The sequence below is a fragment of the Oreochromis niloticus genome, linkage group LG10 (assembly GCF_001858045.2).
Source record: "Oreochromis niloticus isolate F11D_XX linkage group LG10, O_niloticus_UMD_NMBU, whole genome shotgun sequence".
NCBI lineage: Eukaryota > Metazoa > Chordata > Actinopteri > Cichliformes > Cichlidae > Oreochromis > Oreochromis niloticus.
Window position 1 is genome coordinate 22,810,494 of NC_031975.2, and position 19,687 is coordinate 22,830,180.

The window sequence follows — 19,687 nt, forward strand, 5'->3', positions numbered from 1 at the left end:
TCTGTTTTCAGAGTTTTTATGTACGCAGATGTGTACTGTACCTTCACCTTTTTAGCACAGCAGCAGACATTTCTGACACATTTCTTAATCTCGTAGGGTTTCAGTTACATCTAAAGTAGTCGCAATGAGTCACCTATGAGTATGTATGGGAAAAAATGCCACTTTGTAACTTTATATCCTTGTTAAGATAGCACATACCTCATTTATCATGTAATTCATATGTTTATAGCAGCCAAACCTTTAAACACAAACTAAAACAAAATATTAAAGTGGAAAAAAGAAAGCGCACGCTTACTATTTCCATAGGATTTTAGGGGGTACGTAGCAGCCAGGCACTGCTAATCAAATCCATTTCATCAATCATTGATCGTGAACCAGTGTCAGCATCTGTGTAACAGCGGTTTTGGTAGTTTGCTCCTCTGGAGCAATGTCACAAGACTGTGCAATGCTCAGAAAAACTGCAGAAACTCAAGAGCTACATTTCAGACTCTAGAGGCTGTTAAATGTTAAAGTTCATAACCGTACATTTAGAAGAAGACTGAATAAGTATGGCTTGTTTGGATGTGTTGCTGGAAAAAAGAACATGGTAGCATGGGTTAGGTTGAATCGGCGATGAAATCCTCTGTAGAGTCAAATGTGAGGACGTCTGTCTGACAGCTAGAACTGGGCCAAAACTCGATCATTCAACAGGACAGTAATCCCAAGGAGTCGAGGTGTTGCAATGGCCCAGTCAAAGTCCAGACCTCAGCCTGATTGAAATGCTGTGGCAAGATTTCAGGAGAACTGTGCCTCCAAAACTCAAATAAAACCCCAATATGACAAAACAAATATCTCAGGAAGGTAAAAAGAACACAAGCTACAGTAAAAGTAAAAATAAGTTATTTAACTAAAATATATATTAATATTATTTTTAAGTACATCAAATCTGAATGTGATATAGTAAAATAGTTTCATGTAGTGGAACAGTGTAAACACTATAAAGCATAATAAAAGAGAGTAAAAAAATTGTATTAAAGGTCGAAAAACAGCAAAACAAGCAGAGTAGCACATAAGTGGCACCCAAAACCTACTTCTACTTATTGTCTCAGATGACACAAATTGTTGCAAAATGATACAGCACTTTGCCACGCAACAAAAAGTCCCCCCCCCCGACCCTTGTTTTGCTGCCGTTGGTTGTGCGACTGTTATTGTGCAGCAGCAGCAGTTTTTCGTCAGTACGAGCACACTCTGAATGTAAGCCTGATGTTTCCAATAAATGGAATTTACCCCTCATCAAAAACTTCTATATGTTGAACAATCTCTGAAGGGAAGTGGCTGCAGCAGCCCAAAAGTCCCTTCTTCTTCTTGATATACATACAAAGCGGCGTACTGAGCGCGCTCTGTGGCTACTTTGGCTGGTCAGCTAATCATTACTGTACTGCTGCGGACCAGTTTGAGTCAAGCACTCGCTGCAGCATTTTTAGATATTCTGTGTGAGTGAAGCTTAACAAGTTTAACTAAATACTCAACTGCTTACTTACACTTCATCGTGCACGCAAGGTGAAGTTTGTTCACACAAGCTGCATGAATAAAACTGTGAATTACTGAATGACATTATTTTAAAAAAGCAAGAACAAAGAGACCGATGAAGACTTGCAACTTGAAAACGTCGCCATTAAATACTCGAAAGGTGTGCAGGGGAGGGAAGGATGACAAGGAATGAAGGTGTAATAACGAGGAAAAAAGGATGAAAGGGGGATTTAATGAAAGAGGGAGAGGCGCGAGGGATGGGAAACAGAGAGGCAAAAGGGTCAAGATGGGGTGAGAAGCAGGGCAGAGACAAGCAATAAGAGGAGCCCGGACAGTGGAAGGGTGGAGGGCACCAGGGGAGGGATGTGGGACAAGAGGAGAAGGGAGGAAGGGCGTGGTGGGACAGACAGAGGAATGGGAGGAAGGGTTGAGCGGTGAGACAGGTCGACTGACTCAGTCTCATTCCTGTCATCCAGATTTATAGCGGCTCGGGGTCCCGAAACAGGCCCGGAGCCGCGGCCAAATTACAGTCATCTAGAGCATTCCTCTGCTGCAAACACAGGTTAGCAGCCGGGCCGCGCTAAGTGCTAGGTGCTGCCTGTTGACAAATGACTTCCTTTGAAGGGCACAAAGAGAGAGAGAGAAAGAGAGAGACTGGATATTTTCTGTGTGAGGGCACAGAGTCAAGCAGTCTGTGTTTCTTTTGTTCGAAAACATTTCTGCTAAAAGTAGAGACAAAGAGTGTTTGTTTGGATGCTCGTCTGGGTGTGCGTCTGCCCGTGTCGTTGTGGGTTTTTAAAATGTGGCCGCTTTTACGACAGACCCCGACTTGTGTAGAATAAACCAGTGAAACCGACTGGCATCATTGGTTTCTAGTGGAAGACACAAACACACACACACACACAGAAAGACAGAGTATGCCACAGTGACCAAGAATACGTGAGTCAGTGTGTTAACGTGTTTAATGCCAGGTTCCTATGCTGCTTACACTGCTAAACCCATCAGACCTGTGGGCTGGGGATGTTCAAACACTGAGAAAACCCTGATTACAATGATGTTAATGTGTGTGTGTCTGTGTGTCCTCCAGGCGTTCACAGGCATCAGTCCCAGGACCTCTCAGGATATTACTCCCTCCCTCCTGGTGGCGTCAGCCAGATCACTCCCTCGATGAGTTGGTGAGTCAAATTAGCCCCTTTCTTAAATCAGGCGGGCGATACGTACCTTTGCAAACTTCACCAGTCTGTTAAAGGGATGTCATTCAGGTGCTCACATCAAAGTTCAGACACAGCACAGACTTTCTCTCTGTCTCTCCTTAGTATTCATACCATTTGTTGTACTTGTGCTTCAGTGCTGTGAGACATTCACACTCTTGAGATAGATCTCTCTTATGGATGGGGAAATAGTGAAAATGCAAGAAATAGTAATTGAGAAAAGTCGTCATCTCGCTGCAGCTGATTTAAGAATTAATGTCATGGTGTGCGTGTTATCGATATTTGCGTCCCTCTTCCAAACAGTCGTGTTTTATAGTGAGCTGAGCAATTCAGGGACACATGATAGAGATTTACAGCTGTAATCTTCTGCGTGCCTGTCTGCTAATGTGACTGCGTTCAGTTCAGACTTGTGTTATGTTCTGTAAACGTTACCAGGTCTGACTTGGTAAAATTGCTGTTGTGGCTATTATGGAAAAGTGACCAGATGTTGAAGCCCTGCACTGGAAAAGAACTGCATGTCTGCCTGTCTGCACAGGACTTTAGATCATTTGTGTCATTCCTAACTAAAAGTGGGACAAAACAATGCCCTACCCTCTGAATCCAATGGTTTTTTTTTTCATGTTTTCTATGCTTTGGTGATGTCTGATGGACATTTTTCAGTATTTTCCAGCGTCCTATAAACCTATAGGGATGTCAAACCCATTTTACATTGTGTCCCACTTTGATCTTAAGTGGGACTGACCAGTGAAACTCGTCTTTCTGTCAGTGTAAAGAAGTTTAACTGCACATTTAATCCCTGACATATTTTAGTGTTAGAAAAAGAAGTGCAGTTTCAACAATACAGCTCAGTTTTTCTACAGGATAAAGACATGTGGCTTTGGGTTTCAATTGTAAGAATTACATGTGTAAAATTACAGAAATTACTTTTTTCTTTTTTTCTTCTTTTTTTAACTATGAACCCACTGTAAAAGTCATACATTTCTATAGTATACAGTAAAAAAATATGAACTTTCTGGTAGTTATTTGTTTATCTATTACTTATTTTCTTCTGTGAAGTATAAATAGCCATGGAGAAGACATACAACTAATGAAAACGCAGTTAAAAATCTAAATAAAATGTCCCATTTTTCAAAGGCATCCAGTGGGCCAAATTGGTATCTTTGGCAGGCCGATTCTAGACCCCAGGCCTTATGTTTGGCGCCCCTGCTATAGACTAAAATTGTCAAAGAGAAATATCAAAAAGAGTTATTAGTTGAAGCCACAAATTAAAGCTACACTATACTTTGCTCCAGCATAGTAATCATAGTAAACTGGATATCTGTTGGTCAGAAATATCAAAGATATGTGAATGTCATCGTTATAGTTTAGGCTTCTTAATCCAATCAGTGGTGTTCTTCTGGACCAGGTTTCCCATCATAAACTTGTAACTAACCATTAACCCCACCAATGTTCCTCTTTCAGCCTGATTAAAGGAGCCGCAGTGGCCTCCAAACTGTTATCCCCGGTTCTTCCCAAACACCGTTATCATTTCATTGACCTATGCCGATGTGCATACATCACAGGTTCATCTGGTGTCAGCTCAGATAACCCGTTGTCATGGAAGCCACAGCCTTTGATCCTGTTTGTTGAGGGCTTCGACCCGTGGCCTCTGGTTAAAACATAATGAGTGCCGACAGCTGCAACTTTTAAATGAAATGTCAATCAAAGTAATGGTGATTGGCCTCAAGAAAGTCCTCTGCAGCACATTTTCTCTCTATATAAAGAAGCGTTTTGTGATCTTTAAACTGAAGGATGTTGCTATGAAACACGTCTTTAAAGATGTCCTGATGGCTGCAAACATCACAATCGGGTGGGTTCAAAGATTTCCAAACAATGAAGAAAATGTTTGTTTTGGACTTTTAGCCACTGCACTGTGTTTCTAGTGATAGAATTCCTTAAGTCTGTTTCTCATGGGCTCGGAGCGACCACAGCGGCGATGCAGAAAGCTACGCTGGACACCTAAAACGGGCACATCTGTTCCATATTCAGTCATCCAGGTTTCCATCCATTCAGAGCTGATTGTGAGCCTCCAATGTCATGCTGGTTGATTGTGAACTTATAATGTCAAACTTCCCATTGATTTATGGATCAACACAAATCCATTTATTCCAACCTACAGCATCTGTGCCTGGACAAATCCCCTCTTAGAATAGTTAAAGGCTTACATCAAATGTCATGGAGATTTGGGATGAAAGCTTAAAAAGTTTTTGTGGGCATTAGCTTACATGTGTGTGTGTTTATTTTTTTTTTCTTTGTGTTTTCCTTTTTTTTGTGCTCCTGTAGGACGAGCTGCGCGTCCCTAGATGTTTCTCAAGTCTGTGATTTCCAGGGGTTTTATCTTTTTCAGACAAGAGCACTTCACCATGGGTTTTCACAAGTATTACTAACAGTTAATCTCCTTTAACCCAGATTATCTGCTTTGTTTTGGCCCCTTATAGTGTGCTTCTTTGTGGAAGGAAGAGGCAGGGATAACATGGAGAATAAGCAGTTAAATGTCAAACTGTTGTTTTCTGTTCTTTCTCTCTTTTTTCTTTAAGTCCCGTCCCTCCACGACCACCAACCGTCCCTTTAGCCTGTTGGCTGGTTAAATACATTACATCAGGATTTATATAAGCTTTTACCTCCTGCCGACCAAAGAGCCGTGCTTTAAGCGATGCAGACATTTAAAATCAAAATTGTAAGCTGTTATCAGAGAACAGAAAAATAACAAATAAAAGAATATGAAGAACATGACTATTAACCTTATCTTCTATGAATGAGCAGCTTAAATTACAAGTATGGAGGTCTGGTTGATGATTGAATGTCATGTGACCAATTCTCACTCTGTTAATCCAAAACAATTATATTGTACTTACCGACCCTTTGATAAAGCACCTGAAGTCTTTTTGAGGGTCTTGACATCAGAGCAGTTGCGGTTTCTTTTGGAGATAAAGCATCAAACTCTCTTCTTGTAGGCACAAATGAAGGTCCACATGAGGAGTGGGCAATTAGATTAATATTGTATTCATTTAAAAGCTCATGATTGAATCTTGGGAGTCTACTAAAATGGGTTTAGATGCTTTAATGTTGAAGAAAAAACATGAAAAAAACCCAGCGCAAGCTTGAAACACTGTTTTGGATCTTGGTTCTTTAAGGCTTCCCTTTTTAAAAGCCTAGTGTGCACTGGCTGGTCAGCTGACCTGGCAAAAATGAGTGTATTAGTTGCATACCATAGCTCTTCAAGTGTAGCCCTTTAAGAGCTGTAGGCTAACAACCCCCCGGCCCCCCGCAGAGGTTAATACGTCACACATTGGTTTCATGCATTGACATTGTTTCCAAAACCAACCCCATCGTGACCATTTATTCCTCCACCAAGGCGGAGACCAAGTAGCTGTCAGCGAGATCGCATTAAAAAAAACTACTAAGCCGAATTTTATTAAAGTTAATGGAGAGGTGGTGAGTGGGCACAGGAATAACTGAGTACATTTTGCAACAGCTCCAGATCAATTTCTATCAAACTGTGTAAGTGGGTATTAACTTGAGTATGCCTCAAGTTTTTAACAGGTTTACAGTCAGATGATTCCTAACAAGCAGTTGAGCTTTTTTTCCTCTTTGGTTGCAAGGACATTGCAATCAAAAATAAAAGTCATGTGCTTGTTCCTGGGTTCTTCAGGTGCAGGTTGGGAGGCAGCTGCTCATTGTTTTGACTGCCAGCATGTTGAGGGAGCTGTTAGGGCTAGGTGTGAACTATGCAAGCTTGTTACATAGTGATGTAAATAAGTCACAAGAAAAGCCTGGACTACAAACGAGGAGCTTCGGGTGGCACAGCAGCAGTGCTTTCTGTGGCTTCCTAACTTTGCAGAGCACAAGGAGCTATAGAGCACACTAAACAAAGGGGGGAAACCCTAAATGCATAACATGGGAACTTAATTTATTTTAATGGCTATGGATTAAAGAGGATTGGACTGACTAGTGGACTGTTTGACTCATTAGATTTAGTGATATGAAGGAAAAAAGAAAAAAAGTGGATGGATCATTTAGTTTGAACCGCTTTTGTCTAAACTGTGTCGTAGCGTGGCCTCAGCTGAAACAGGGTTACAGCCGGAGCTGAGGCCAGTAATCTCCAGATCTCATCCCAGCTTAGGGTTTCTGCTGCTGGGCTTTTCTGAATGTAAAAAACCTCTTGAGAACAGATACAGCTGAAACAAAGAGGAAGAGATTAAAAGGAGATAGCAGAGTGTGATGATAATGATGATGATTCCAAAGGTGGTGTAAATGGTAGATGTGGATTGGAGCGAGCGAGCGTGTGCTGACATTCACAAACACCAGGATGAGTCAGTCGAAGGGGAGGATGGTTGCATTTGCTCTCTGGAGGTAGTTTTTTTTTTTTGGGAGGTGTGGTTTTTCTACATATCAAAGGCTTTTCCCTACACCCGCTCCCCACCCGCGACCTCCCACGGTGTGAGTATTTGTTTGTGCTCCCAGTAAGTCAAGTATTGACGCACAGCTGTCAACAGTGCTGATCCAGGCTTTCCAGGGGGCACCGCCGTGCATCACAGCATCACGACGGGCATTAAGGATTGCGAATTAACTTTATGTTAGAACCATCAAATAACACACAAGTCCTGAAGTTTATTTTATTTGGGTTTAATTCTGTTTTGTTTGCATATTCAAATGCAATGCGGTATGAAATGTACATGGGTGACTTGAAGAAATGTATGCCTGAGCACGCACAGAACAAAAAAAGAAAAGCTGAATGAGAGTTTGAAAGCATCTCTGCAAAACTTTCCACCAGATTAAGAGACAACAATTTATGTTAAAGGATGGGAAAGGCACAGGAATGACAGCAAATTTCAGGGGAAAGGAAGTTTGTTAGGAATTTGGAAGATTATGCAGTGGAATAATGGTTCTGGAAGCATTCTATTAGGTGATCTTAATGAATCTGTTTCCACCTAATTCCTTAATTTAACCATTAAGGGCAACAACAAAAAAACTTTTACCTGTTAAATTAAAATCTTCTGCTCCCGTCTCTTCCCTCTGCTGTGCTGTGGCAGGCAGAGCCAGCCTGTCTATCCTGCCCTGTCCCCATGTGGATTCAGGCAGCCCTACCCCTCCAATCTCCCCAGCGCATCGTCCTACTCCAGGTACCGTAGCCGACTGGCCAGCTTGAGCCAACCCGATCCGAGTTGGGGTTGGGGGAAAAAAAGGGCAACGCTCTGCATCACCAACTCCTGTTTATAGCACATTTCAAACGTCTGAGCAGGCGTTTTCCATTCACCGTGGCAAACTCATGTTCGGGCCGATTTCTTTGGACAGCTTCTGTAAAATCTTCTATTGGAGCCAGTGTGCTGTAAACAGGACCAGTTCAGTGTTTCGCCAAAAACAAGCTGAGTCAAGCCAAGCTAATCGCTGCTGCAGAATATATTACACACACACACACACACACAGAAATAGAAACAACCATTAGGACAGCTGCTTTATTTTTTCTTTTTCGCTGCCCTTAAGCTTTGTTCTGGTTGTAATTGTGTCTTGTCTTTATCTCGCTGTAAAAACTTCAATGTTTTTAAAAAAAGAGAGTTCTTTTAGTCGCCATTGCAGATGCTTTTTATGTTTGCAAGCACACGCACGGGAACATTAAGTGTGAACCCACTGTGAGTTTAAGAGGGTTTTTGTGTTGAGTCAAATTTGCGAACCCTGAAAGATTTCTGCTTGCAACACACAGATGCTTTCTCTTTGTGTTAGTTGCCTAAAATAGGTGAAGAATTCCCAGCCTGTCTGGCATAACAGGCTGGGGATTCCTCATAGGCTGTTGTCAGTGCCTCTGGTCTGTTGACAAGAGGCACAGTGTTTAACAACCTAAAATGGAACAATTAGGGACAAATTACTGATAGATATTGCATAACTAACCTGCAAACAGGTAGGAAAATATGAGGGAAATACAAAGCTAGATCACATCATGATTGGTGGAATGCATTTTTACTCCCTACGAGTCAAGGTGTGTGACACGTGAAGAAGCGTTTTCCCCTCAGCGCCCACCTCCCCTCTCTCTCTCGCTCAGTAATGTTTGGTCGCCCTCTAGTGGTGATAAATGATAGCATCACTCTTACACAAAAATAAACTTTAAAGAGCTTCTTTGTCACACTGCAGTCACATTTGTCCCATGTTCTGTATCGCATTTACTCAGCTGTAGACACAGGATGAAACACAAACAACACTGATATGAAGCCCAGTGGACTTTCCATGCTTTCAGGCTCACTGCTTACATAAAACTGTCGCTCCTGCTTTGATGCTTACCGCTCTGCCGCCTCCTATCCTCAGTGCATCTCTATGAACTCACCTTTTTTGTCACCCCCCTTTCTCTGTCTTATCCCCCCCACCCCCTTTCCCCTGCTTTTGTTTTTTTCCTTTTTACCCTGCACCAGGTTTTCTCACTCGCTGATGCTCGGCCCATCGGGCATGCATCCTACAGGGATCCCCCATCCAGCCATAGTGCCCCCTACAGGCAAACAGGAGCACGAGCAGTATGACAGGAGCATGTACGTGTAAGTATACCCCTCGCTCCGTTTTAGGTACATTTCTATTCATGGCTCCACCCTTTGTCAAAGTGTAAGAAACTATGAAGTTCTCACAGCCTCATTCCTTCACCCCACGTCTTCATCAGGAAGCCACAGGTGGAGCCCAAGCGGGAGAAGGAGCCCAAGAAGCCGGTCATCAAGAAACCTCTGAACGCCTTCATGCTTTACATGAAGGAGATGAGGGCAAAGGTCATCGCCGAGTGCACATTAAAAGAGAGCGCAGCCATCAATCAGATCCTGGGACGAAGGGTGAGGGACGCACACACACACAGGCACGCACATTGAAAAGCAGACTAATCCTGTTTCCAGGTCAGTCAGTAATTTCACACATGAGGAACATGAGAGGTAATGTGAACTCTGTTTCCCTCACTTACCAGACTGGTACTTATCTAGCACCTCTCTACTTTACCTGCACACTCACAGCACTTTCTACTACTACACACACATACTCCAGTGCTCATGGATGCTGGGAATCGTACCACTGACCTTCCGATTAGTAGATGACCCGTTTACCTTCCTGAGCCACATCCGCCACTTATTCATATGCAGTAGTGCAAAAAAGTAAGAGGAGTTACAGTTTATTGAACCTGGAGTACCCACTCAGGCACAGGGAGAGCATGCAAACTCCACACAGAGGGTTCAAGCCAGGAAGCTTCGTCCTGTGAGCCGACATTTCAAACCACTGTACCCCCCAAATCCTTACATGATTATGTTATAAAGAGAGCGTCCCAGAGAGGCACTGCCTTTCTTTTGGAAAAATGGAGAGAGGTTTATCATTTTATTAAAGACTTCAATAGCCAGTAGTTAACAAAGTTTAAGAATTACCCTCCTAAATGTAAAACTGTGTCTACGGTACATAACATCATTAGGAGAGTCAAAGGATTTGAGCACAGGGCTGGAAAACTGAGCCTGGGGCCCTCGGGCTGCGCTGCATTCAAAACAGAAATGATTCTGCGATTGTTATCACAGTAAAGGCTCAGGAACACTTCAGGAAACCACCGACGGCAGCAAATGCAAATTAACACGCGATGAAGAAACATTTAAAAACAACATCCAGCTCATCTGTGCCGTAGAAAGAGAAAAACCGTCCTGCAGTCATAAAAATCTCAGTTAAAATTCATTTATAGTGAAAAATGAGCACATGTTCCACACAGAAAAATAACATTTAATTTTCTCTCTTTGTACTATTTTCACTTTTTTGTATATTCTCAATAGAAAGAGAGTTTAATGATCAGATCAGTTCATTTTGTAGCTTTGAGTTTTTAAAGGCATCTTTTTGAACCGTTGTTATACTGCAGTCTTTATTCCTGTGTTTTCTTTGCAACATCAATGTATCAATTTCTAATGATACTTTATTCAATTCAGTAAATACAGTGACTTTATATTTTTATTCATATTATTGCAATTAAATGCATCATAATGTAAAGCCGAAAGCCATTATCAAATACTTTATTGCCCCAAACCCAAAAACTGTTTAAAGGCAAGTCTGTGAAAATACTGACCTTCCTTTTGTTGTGTGTGTTTCCAGTGGCACGCACTGACCCGGGAGGAACAGGCCAAGTACTACGAGCTGGCCAGAAAGGAAAGACAACTGCACATGCAGCTCTACCCAACTTGGTCTGCTAGGGACAACTACGTAAGAACATGTTCTTCTTATTCCTCCCTCCCCTGTGTTCATGAGCCTATTCAGAGTGAGAAGAAAAACAAGCCGATATGACTAATTTCCTGAGCCGACTGAAAACAAAAGCAGGGATATGCAAAAGCTCTCCCACTTTTTAAAATGGAAAAATAAAGGTGTGCAAGGCAGGGAATGTTGCAGTATCTGCAGTGAACATCATTTTCCATTGTTACTGGTTTACCGCAGTTTACGGAAAACAGTGATTTCTTGTGGCGAGCTCTAAAAATGCACTGAAAACTGTGCTGATTACACACAAAAAAGAAAATTGGAAGAAAAAAAATGTCCCCACCCCCTAAAAAAAACCCCTCTAAAACTGCAGTTCTAGTGATGCAAATGGTATTTTCTGAAATAACATCCTCCCCTTGGATTCTTGGGTCATTGATTTATACCAATCTGAGCTTCCAGATACATTAAAATAAAAGCGAGGAATCAGCAGAAGCTATTCACGCTTTGTTTTCTGTAAGGAGAAAACCATTTAATCAGAACCTGCTCTCTGGTGTGATTTCTGTGCAAGTGAAATCAAGAACAGGATCAGTCTCATGAAATCTGTTGTTTCTGACACCCTCAATGCCACTGTTCTTAAATACAACAAATAAACTTATGTGGTGCATGCATTCTAGTTTCTGGCCTGCTGTGTGCCTTTGACTTCTCAGTTTGCTGTTGAACTCTTGCAGGAGGCGGGCCTTAGCGGGGTCGCAGGGGAAAAGAATAAAGCTGATTGGGTAGGGACACGTCTTATGGTGGATTTATACCTCTGTGGTGGGGGGAAGAAAAAAAACTAATGTGAGGATTTGCATGAAAGGGGTTGTGGGTATTCCTGTTGCAAAGTTTGCATGCACCTTCCAAAAAAACAAAACAAAACAAAAAATCTGAGTGACTCACCCACGTCAGCCTCCCAGACAGCACGCACGCACGCACGCACGCAGCGGCAGCCACACGAGCCGATCTGATTGGTCAGTTATGGATATGGCCTACGCTTTTGCAGCAGCTACGGCTGCAAGTATGTTAACCTTTGAAACACTAAATCACACAGAGGTATAAATCAGCCCGTTTGCTCGACTAACAGAGAGCAGGGCTGCATGGCTGGCCTCACTGCCTTAATATACAGCTTTAAAACACAGCACCTTCATTTTTGTAGCAACACAGCAAGACGTCTGTAAAGAAGGTTGTGGATGTTCTGAAAGAAGGAAAGCCCTGTTTATTTTTTGCTGTGCCTGCACTCTCTTGCTTCTCTACACGTGATTGGTTACCGAGCTGAACTCTGCAGGCAGGCAGGCAGGCGTGGGAACTTGGTAACACTTTATCTGGACTGTGGTTTCTAACATGTTTGAAACATCTAAACTCGCGCTGCATGTCACACAGATAACAGAGTAGCACAAGAAGATACCCTCGTGACCGCATATGTCAAAATTAAGGGTTGCAAGGCGACCCGGAGAGTGTTATTTCTGCACTCAGAAATTACCCTCATGCTGTTGTGAAGGTGTTGTAAACCAGAGCTTTAATACTCTCTGATCGCAGGTGTAGGAGCCGTCGCTGTATGCACGGAGCTTTGAACATTGTCTTCACCTCTTAAACGGCTCTTAAATGTCACGATTCTAAGCACTGTAATTAAGCATAATCCACACTCTGTGGCTTTTTGATAGGCATACGGTTCAAGTTTGGAGAATTTAAAGGGATAGTTCACCTCAAACTCAAATATGTGTTTTCCACTGGAGCCCGTTTAGATTGTTTTGGCTTGAGTTGCCCAGACTGCACTTGCTTCCAGGTGTTCAGAGCGCAAAAACAGCAAAACCCCGTTTTCAGATAGGAACTATTTTCTTTTCACTGTCTACATCCGCCAGCCAGAGACAGCTTGCAGATGCTCAGTTTAAAAAAGGGGGTCACCATTAGTGTTTACATCCTGTCGTGCTGTCTGTCGTGAGCACAAAGTTCTCATCACAGGCAGATGCAGTTCTCCTTCTGCACTGTGGATTAGTCTGCGGTTCCATTACTTTTAAGAGAATTTCTTCAAAAGTGTGCAACTCAAATCAGAGCGGTCTAGATGGATAAATAATTAGGATGTAAAAATATTCTTGGGATATATTGTTAGTGACACGACACACTCCAAAATGCTTTTGAATCGATCACCAAGTCCAGGATTGTAAAGAAAGAGCCTGAAAGGGCCACTTGATGATCAGTCCACAAACTGTTTATTTAGGACTGAGCTTTAAATATCGTCTGTTGCATTTGGAAAATAAAAAAATGTAAAAAAAAAAAACAGACTACCAAGTGTCCTCGCTGCCCTCTGTTCTCCTTCTGAGTTAAAAAAAAAACAACCACTGGACCTACTAGCAAAACAGGAAGAGAAGTTCCACATATCGCCCACGCACCTGTGGAGGGTTTCTCCTCCAATTCCCCCACTCAAAAAAAAACAAAATACATACACTACTATACTACATATAGGCTAGTATATGCACACACACACACACGTACGCCCACGGACTAAGAAGCTTCAGAATGGTGCACTTGCAAGAGGAGTAACCACATATACAATGCTGACAGCGAGCCGAGGAGGGTTAGACATCGAAGCGTAGGCGGTAGATTTCTGTACCCACATCCTTCATCGCACCCAAATATGAGGCCTCACTTCACCATCACCGGATCTGTGTGAACAGCTCTGATGTTTACCTCAACAGTCACACATTACAATCAGCCTGGGGACACGGAACAAATGCAAACACGAATATGAAAACAGTTAGGAGTTTACAATGGCTTTAATCTGAATTCACGTTTCCCCCCCTTTACTTACGAGGCCTTCAGCTTCTTTACTGTGCAGATTTCAGTTGATAGAAATGCAAGCCGAACACGGTGATTAAAAGTTATCTAAGACACTTGCACGTAACTTTTTTCCTGCTTGAGATAAGCCAAATGAGCTGGAAGATCTGCTGGTAGTCAGCAGTGCAGTCAAGAGTCAGACTCATTTCATTTCTTTGGCTTTTTTTTGTTTTGTTTTTTTCTCCTCAAACAGGGCAAGAAGAAGAGGAGAAAAAGGGAGAAGCAGCAGGACTCCAACACAGGTAAACCTCTAAATATGGATTTCCTTGCTCTCGTCTGACGGATGGTTAAACGTTTTTTTAAAAACCACACACACAGAAAATGACCAGTGCCAAGACTTCTGGATTTCAGAGAATTCATTCGAGCTTGAGTTTGCGTTGGCGCTGCGTGCGGCACGGCATCTCGGTGTGCAGGATGTGTCTCAAACGTCAAACCACCCACCCACTCTGCTTTCCATGTAACCTCAATTACAAACATTTGAATCCCAGTGTGCAAAACTTTGTGCTGATCTTAGCTGTTCCAAGTTTAAAAAAAAGAAAGAAAGTCAGACATCATGGCAGAAAGGAAATCAAAAACTCTTATCGCATGACTAGCATTTTCCCTTTTCCACCTCCGCCATGTATGAACAATAACAAGCTTCTCAGCTCTGACCTGTTCGGTTTTGAGAACGCAGACGTGGTAGTTATCCACGTCCCAAGTAAACCACTTGAGTGCTTGTGGTAATACTATAAAAGCTACTACAGCATCGGCACGATGGCATCAAAGGTGAGACGATAAGAGGTTGTAACACTTTTGTGATTGTTTTAAAGAAGGCCATGGATGTTCGGCGTCTTCTCGATGCGCGGCAGATAAAAGAGCCTCGGTCTCCCCTCAGCTCGTGCTAGAGCGACCTGAGTGCTCTGCCTTAACTGGCATGATGCTTCATTTTACCGTGCAGTAACAGCAAAGTATATTTACTTACAGTACTGTGTAGGTCCAGAGCCATCCCTCATTTCTTTGTAAGTGGTCTTGAGCAGTAGCTCTCCAGGCTTTCTGAAGGTCTTTCAGTGTTTTTCTTTTCAGTCCATAACTTGTACCTGAACATTTTCAGAGATTTTTCTTGTTGTTGTTTCTTTTTTATGATTGAAAGATTGATAGGTCAGGGTTAAGTGGTTTTAACAAAGACACCAAACACAGAGTTATTACCTAAAGCTTCATCACAAATGGTGTCAGTGAAAGGATGCCTGTCAAGAAGCCATTCTTAAGGGAGAAAGGGCTGAAGTATACCAGATTATGCAAGAAATGGATTAAAAATCAGTGGGAACAGGTCTTATGGAGTGATGAATCCATCTGTAAAACATGGTGGAGACCCTGTCATGGTTGGGGGCTACATTTTAGCCAGTGGTGTCGCCAGATTTTGATCCACTATGCCAGGGGTGTCGAACTCCAGGCCTCGAGGGCCGGTGTCCTGCAGGTTTTATATCTCACCCTGGGTCAACACATCTGAATCAAATGATTAGTTCATTACCAGGCCTCTGGAGAACTTCAAGACATGTTGAGGAGGTAATTTAGCCATTTAATCAGCTGTGTTGGATCAAGGACACATCTAAAACCTGCAGGACACCGGCCCTCGATGCCTGGAGTTCGACACCTGTGCACTATGCAATACCAGCTGGAAATTGTCCGATTGGCATGGCAATAATCCCAAACACACTGCAAATGCAGTAAAATCATACAAGGATAGAAAAACGTACAATGAAACACTATTAGCACTATTAGTCATGGATTGGCCTCCACAGAGCACAGGCCTCAGCTTTATTTAAGCAGTTTGGGATCATCTTGACAGAAGCCAGAAAACATCCAAAGAGGAGCTCTGACTATTCCTCAGGAAGCCTGGAGAACTGTTCCTGAAGACTGCTTCAAGAAAGCTTGACTAAGAGAGTTAAGGGCTGTGTTGAAGAATAAAGGTGATCATACTAAATATTGACTTTAACTCTGTTTGTGTCTTATAGACTGTATTTCCACATATGGTTGCACATTTAAGTAAATCTCTGCACGTCTTTCCTATTTTACATAGAAAATATAAAGAAATGAGGGGTGGCTCAAGACTTGTGCACATTAGGGTATTTTCAGCAGATGTTTCAGAAACTGGAAAATATATATTTTTTCGATTTGGGCGTCCTTTTAGAAACTGAAAACCCTTGAAAGTCCAGTACTAACAGTGTGACAGCACGGCTGCTTCTTCCTCTGTGTGTTAACTGACCCACATGTTTAACTAAGTTGTGTTGGGTGGTTAATCTGCTGGTTGTTAATGTCGCATTGTGCCGTAACCGTCTACTAACAGTTTTACTTGATGGCTTTTTCCGAACAAACGGTGCTTTTGTCCTGCCCTGACGAGCTTGTTTCTCTCTTCGTCTTCTTCTTGTCTGTGTCTTTTGTCGTCTAACCTGTTTCCTCCCCTCTTCCTCTGCTTTTCCTCCTCCCCTTTTCCTGTGCATGCCACGCATTGTGCTCAGACCCGGGCTCTCCTAAGAAATGCCGGGCTCGCTTCGGCCTCAACCAACAAACGGACTGGTGCGGTCCTTGCAGGTGTGTACCAACCATCCACCCCACTCGCTCCGCTACGCTCATGACTCCCCCATCTTTCTTCTCATACCGCTCAAGTGCATCGTGTCTCTCTGATGCCGTAGGAGGCAGAGCAGTCTTGGAGGTGGCATCAATCTCATTAATCCCATCAAGCTTGTTTTTTTTCTGTTTTCCAGGCCTTTTTTTCAGCCTTTTCATTTGTCCAACAAGTAAACTGCTGAATGAAGACAAGCCCCCTCCCCTATTGTGATTATACCTGCCAAGACGAGCTCTACCTCCTCGTGTTTGAGGTCTGCATGTCATCTCTCACTAACCTGCTGCTCTGCAAATAGAACCCATACATATGCAGTTAATATATAGCAAACAGCGAAACATGCTAACTTTAGTTAGGCTTCAGTCGTGTGTTTACTTGCAGGTAAAAGGTCAGACATGCAGATTTAGAGGTGTCACATGAGTTAAAATGTTTTTAGAGACATGTTTTCACACCCCGGTCACTCCACCCCTATATTTAAGTCTGTAAATATATATATGTGATGTCTCACCCCGACCATCGAGGTTAGTTTGGGTTCTTCAGCACCACTGGCATAATGCCTTGCATAAGCAGGCCCTCTGTAGTGAATGGCTAGAGGTTAAAGGGGAATACCACTCATTAAAATGCTCTCTTTCAAAAAAAACCCCAACAAAAAAACAGCATTATTCACGCAGGTCAAGGGAGAATTAAAATCAGTAATAACAAACAGACAGATGGTTGAGCAGTATTCCTTCCTTATGTAATTGTAATATCATCCCCGTTTGTCAAAGGTCAAACTTCCACATAATATTTCTTTGAGTGAAGAAGCTCAAACAGATGTTGTTTCCAAGGTCGCCATATTGGAATCATTAAAACATGTCGGGAGCCACGTTTCTAAACTCAAGCTGGGAATTTCCCTCTTTTCCCTCTGTCAGCACTGGATTAGTCCGAGGCAGTTGGTGTTTTATAAAAGTAAAAGGAAACTGGGTGCGCAGGGATTATTTAGAGATCAGGTACGCCGGCTTCACCGGTTGTTTTATTTATCTGCCAGAGCAGCTCATTTGTCTTCTTTATTTATTTATTTTTAAATCCATTCGCAAAACTGCAGCGCCCTCGGATGCGTTTCTCCCCAGCAAGAGCTGACAAATGGCAGCGGCACAAGATAAATGATCAGAAGCGGGCCCGTCAGCAGCTCGCACGGCCGGGTCTGAGACGCGCCAGGATTCACGGTGCACGGCAGCCCAACGGCTTTGGTGCAGGAGTCAGGGATCTGTGTGGTTCTGCAGAAAAAGTTTCTACCACCACAGCACTGTAGAAACCCTGTCGTCTTCCCCACCATCACGTCATGGAAATCTGAATGTGTGTGTGTGTGAGTTTGTTTCGCTTTGAGAGAACAAAGGGGGCTGAATGTGGTTAGAGCAAATCCTTATCACCACAGCTCCACACAAACACACACACACTAGCGCGCTCCCTGCAGCTTTGCATTTTGACGGCATTCTCATGCCCATCTGCTTTCAACTTTCTCCATTCATGCGATGTGGTAACGGGCGCCTTTTGATGGTGAACTCTGACATTTAGAAATCACTTTCTATTGCACTCTTCCTCCCTCTCTCCCTCTCTAAATATGGCCTAGCGCCTTTCCTTGCGGTTAAACCTGGTGACTCATATCATATTCTGGTAATGATCATGGGATCCTGTTAACTGCTTTGATGCTGCACTCAGCGGTACACAAGTCTGCTTTTAAGTATAACACCTCACAAAGCACAGCAGGGTTACTGCTGATTGCCTATTAGACACATGTAATACGTTCGGTTCAGAACAAAAGAAGTAGAAAACTGAAACTCCGAACTAATCGCTACGCAATTCTAATACTACTTTTGTGGTGCTTAGGTTAAGTGAAAGTGTCGACTCGCAGGCTCTGTGTGTTAAATCCTTAATCAAAGGAGTTCATTCATTCATGCTAATAGCACTAATATAATCATGGGGGTGATTTTTTTTTTTAAATTAATTTCAAAGTCGAGTGGTATTCCCTGGTCTCAGTTATCAGGATTTTGTGAGGATGAAAGGATCAACAAGGTTTATAGCCTTTGCATCAACTATAGAAGCAGACGTTCACGAGTTTAGCTTAGCATAAAGGTGCGAGAAGAGTTCATAAATGAAATCTTTTTAAAGACTTCAACAAGTTGCTTTATTTCACAAAAGGTCAGCTGTCCACAATTCAGATGAGAGTTATTATATTTTGAATTTTTTCATTTAAATTTGATTTATTCGGCTTTTCTTGTTTTGGTTTATTTTCATTTTAATAGGGATCACTATTTTTCAGGGGTTAAATCTAAGATGCTCAGAAGGGATATGAATATGTAGATTCCCTTCTATCAGTATTTATATGCATCCCTGGTCAGCTGCAACTATTCTATTGCCAAGGACCAAAGTTAAAGATATTTCCTGCACAACATTGTTTCAGATGTTTATCTTTATCTATTTTTTCTTTATTTTTTTAAATATATCTCAGTTTTTCAAACTTGGGATTAGAACTGTACTGCTGTCATTCCTATGACATCATATTAGTGTTGCTACAGGACTATCATTTCAACTGACCAATAGGGCTTTTCGAGCCTGTCGGATGAAAGGGGCTATTTTAAACTACACTATGTTAAAGCTAAATTAAAAACTTCAACTGAAAACAGAAGAAAAATTACAAAAACAATAAAAAATAATGTCTGACTTTTGTGTTTTCTTTTTTGAAACTTCTCTTTATCAGATTTTATACAGTACTGTTTGAATTTTGTTTTTTTTAATATAGCACCAAATCACATAACAGTCGCCTCAAGGCCCTACAATACTACAGAGAAAAACCCCTAACAATCAGACTCCCCATGAGCAAGCATTTGGTGGCAGTGGGAAGGAAAAACTCCCTTTTGAAAGGATGAAGGCTCCCTTACAGCCTGCTCTGCGATTCAGTTCTAATGTGATGCAGTCAACATTTAAATATAAATGACACAATTTCAGAATAGGGGTGCATAAAAGAAGAACGACAAACAACTAAAACAGCAGCGCACACAAACGAGCATAAACAAAGAAAAATTGGTTATCACAAACCTGGATACAAAGACATTTGTTATGGACATTCCCATGTAAACAGGGCCCTTGTCTTACACAACTAGCATATTTAAGCTTTCTTAACTTCAATGGTTCACGACATCCCTCAGCCATCTCATATGGGAAGGGAACACAAGACCTTTCCAGTTTTAAGGATAAGATGACGAGCTAGCAGGAAAGCAAACTTTCCCCTCATTCTCAAATCCCT

At 42.3% G+C, this 19,687-nt stretch overlaps 1 protein-coding gene across 17 annotated transcripts in view; it reads left to right on the forward strand.

Annotated features, from left to right (window-relative positions):
• tcf7 (transcription factor 7) overlaps positions 1-19,687 on the forward strand; it is a 74,400-nt gene that overhangs the window by 51,522 nt on the left and 3,191 nt on the right. For 3 of the 17 annotated variants that reach the window (XM_005456134.4, XM_005456129.4, XM_005456133.4), the window contains 8 exons: positions 2,597-2,684; positions 7,793-7,882; positions 9,161-9,280; positions 9,400-9,562; positions 10,842-10,949; positions 11,666-11,713; positions 13,999-14,047; positions 16,301-16,373. In XM_005456134.4, the coding sequence (XP_005456191.1) occupies positions 2,597-2,684; positions 7,793-7,882; positions 9,161-9,280; positions 9,400-9,562; positions 10,842-10,949; positions 11,666-11,713; positions 13,999-14,047; positions 16,301-16,373 (739 nt within the window). Of the gene's footprint in view, positions 1-2,596; positions 2,685-7,792; positions 7,883-9,160; positions 9,281-9,399; positions 9,563-10,841; positions 10,950-11,665; positions 11,714-13,998; positions 14,048-16,300; positions 16,374-16,546; positions 16,661-19,687 lie in introns of all 17 variants that reach the window. The other 14 variants (XR_003221817.1, XR_003221818.1, XM_013275166.3 and 11 more) reach the window with 9 other exon arrangements.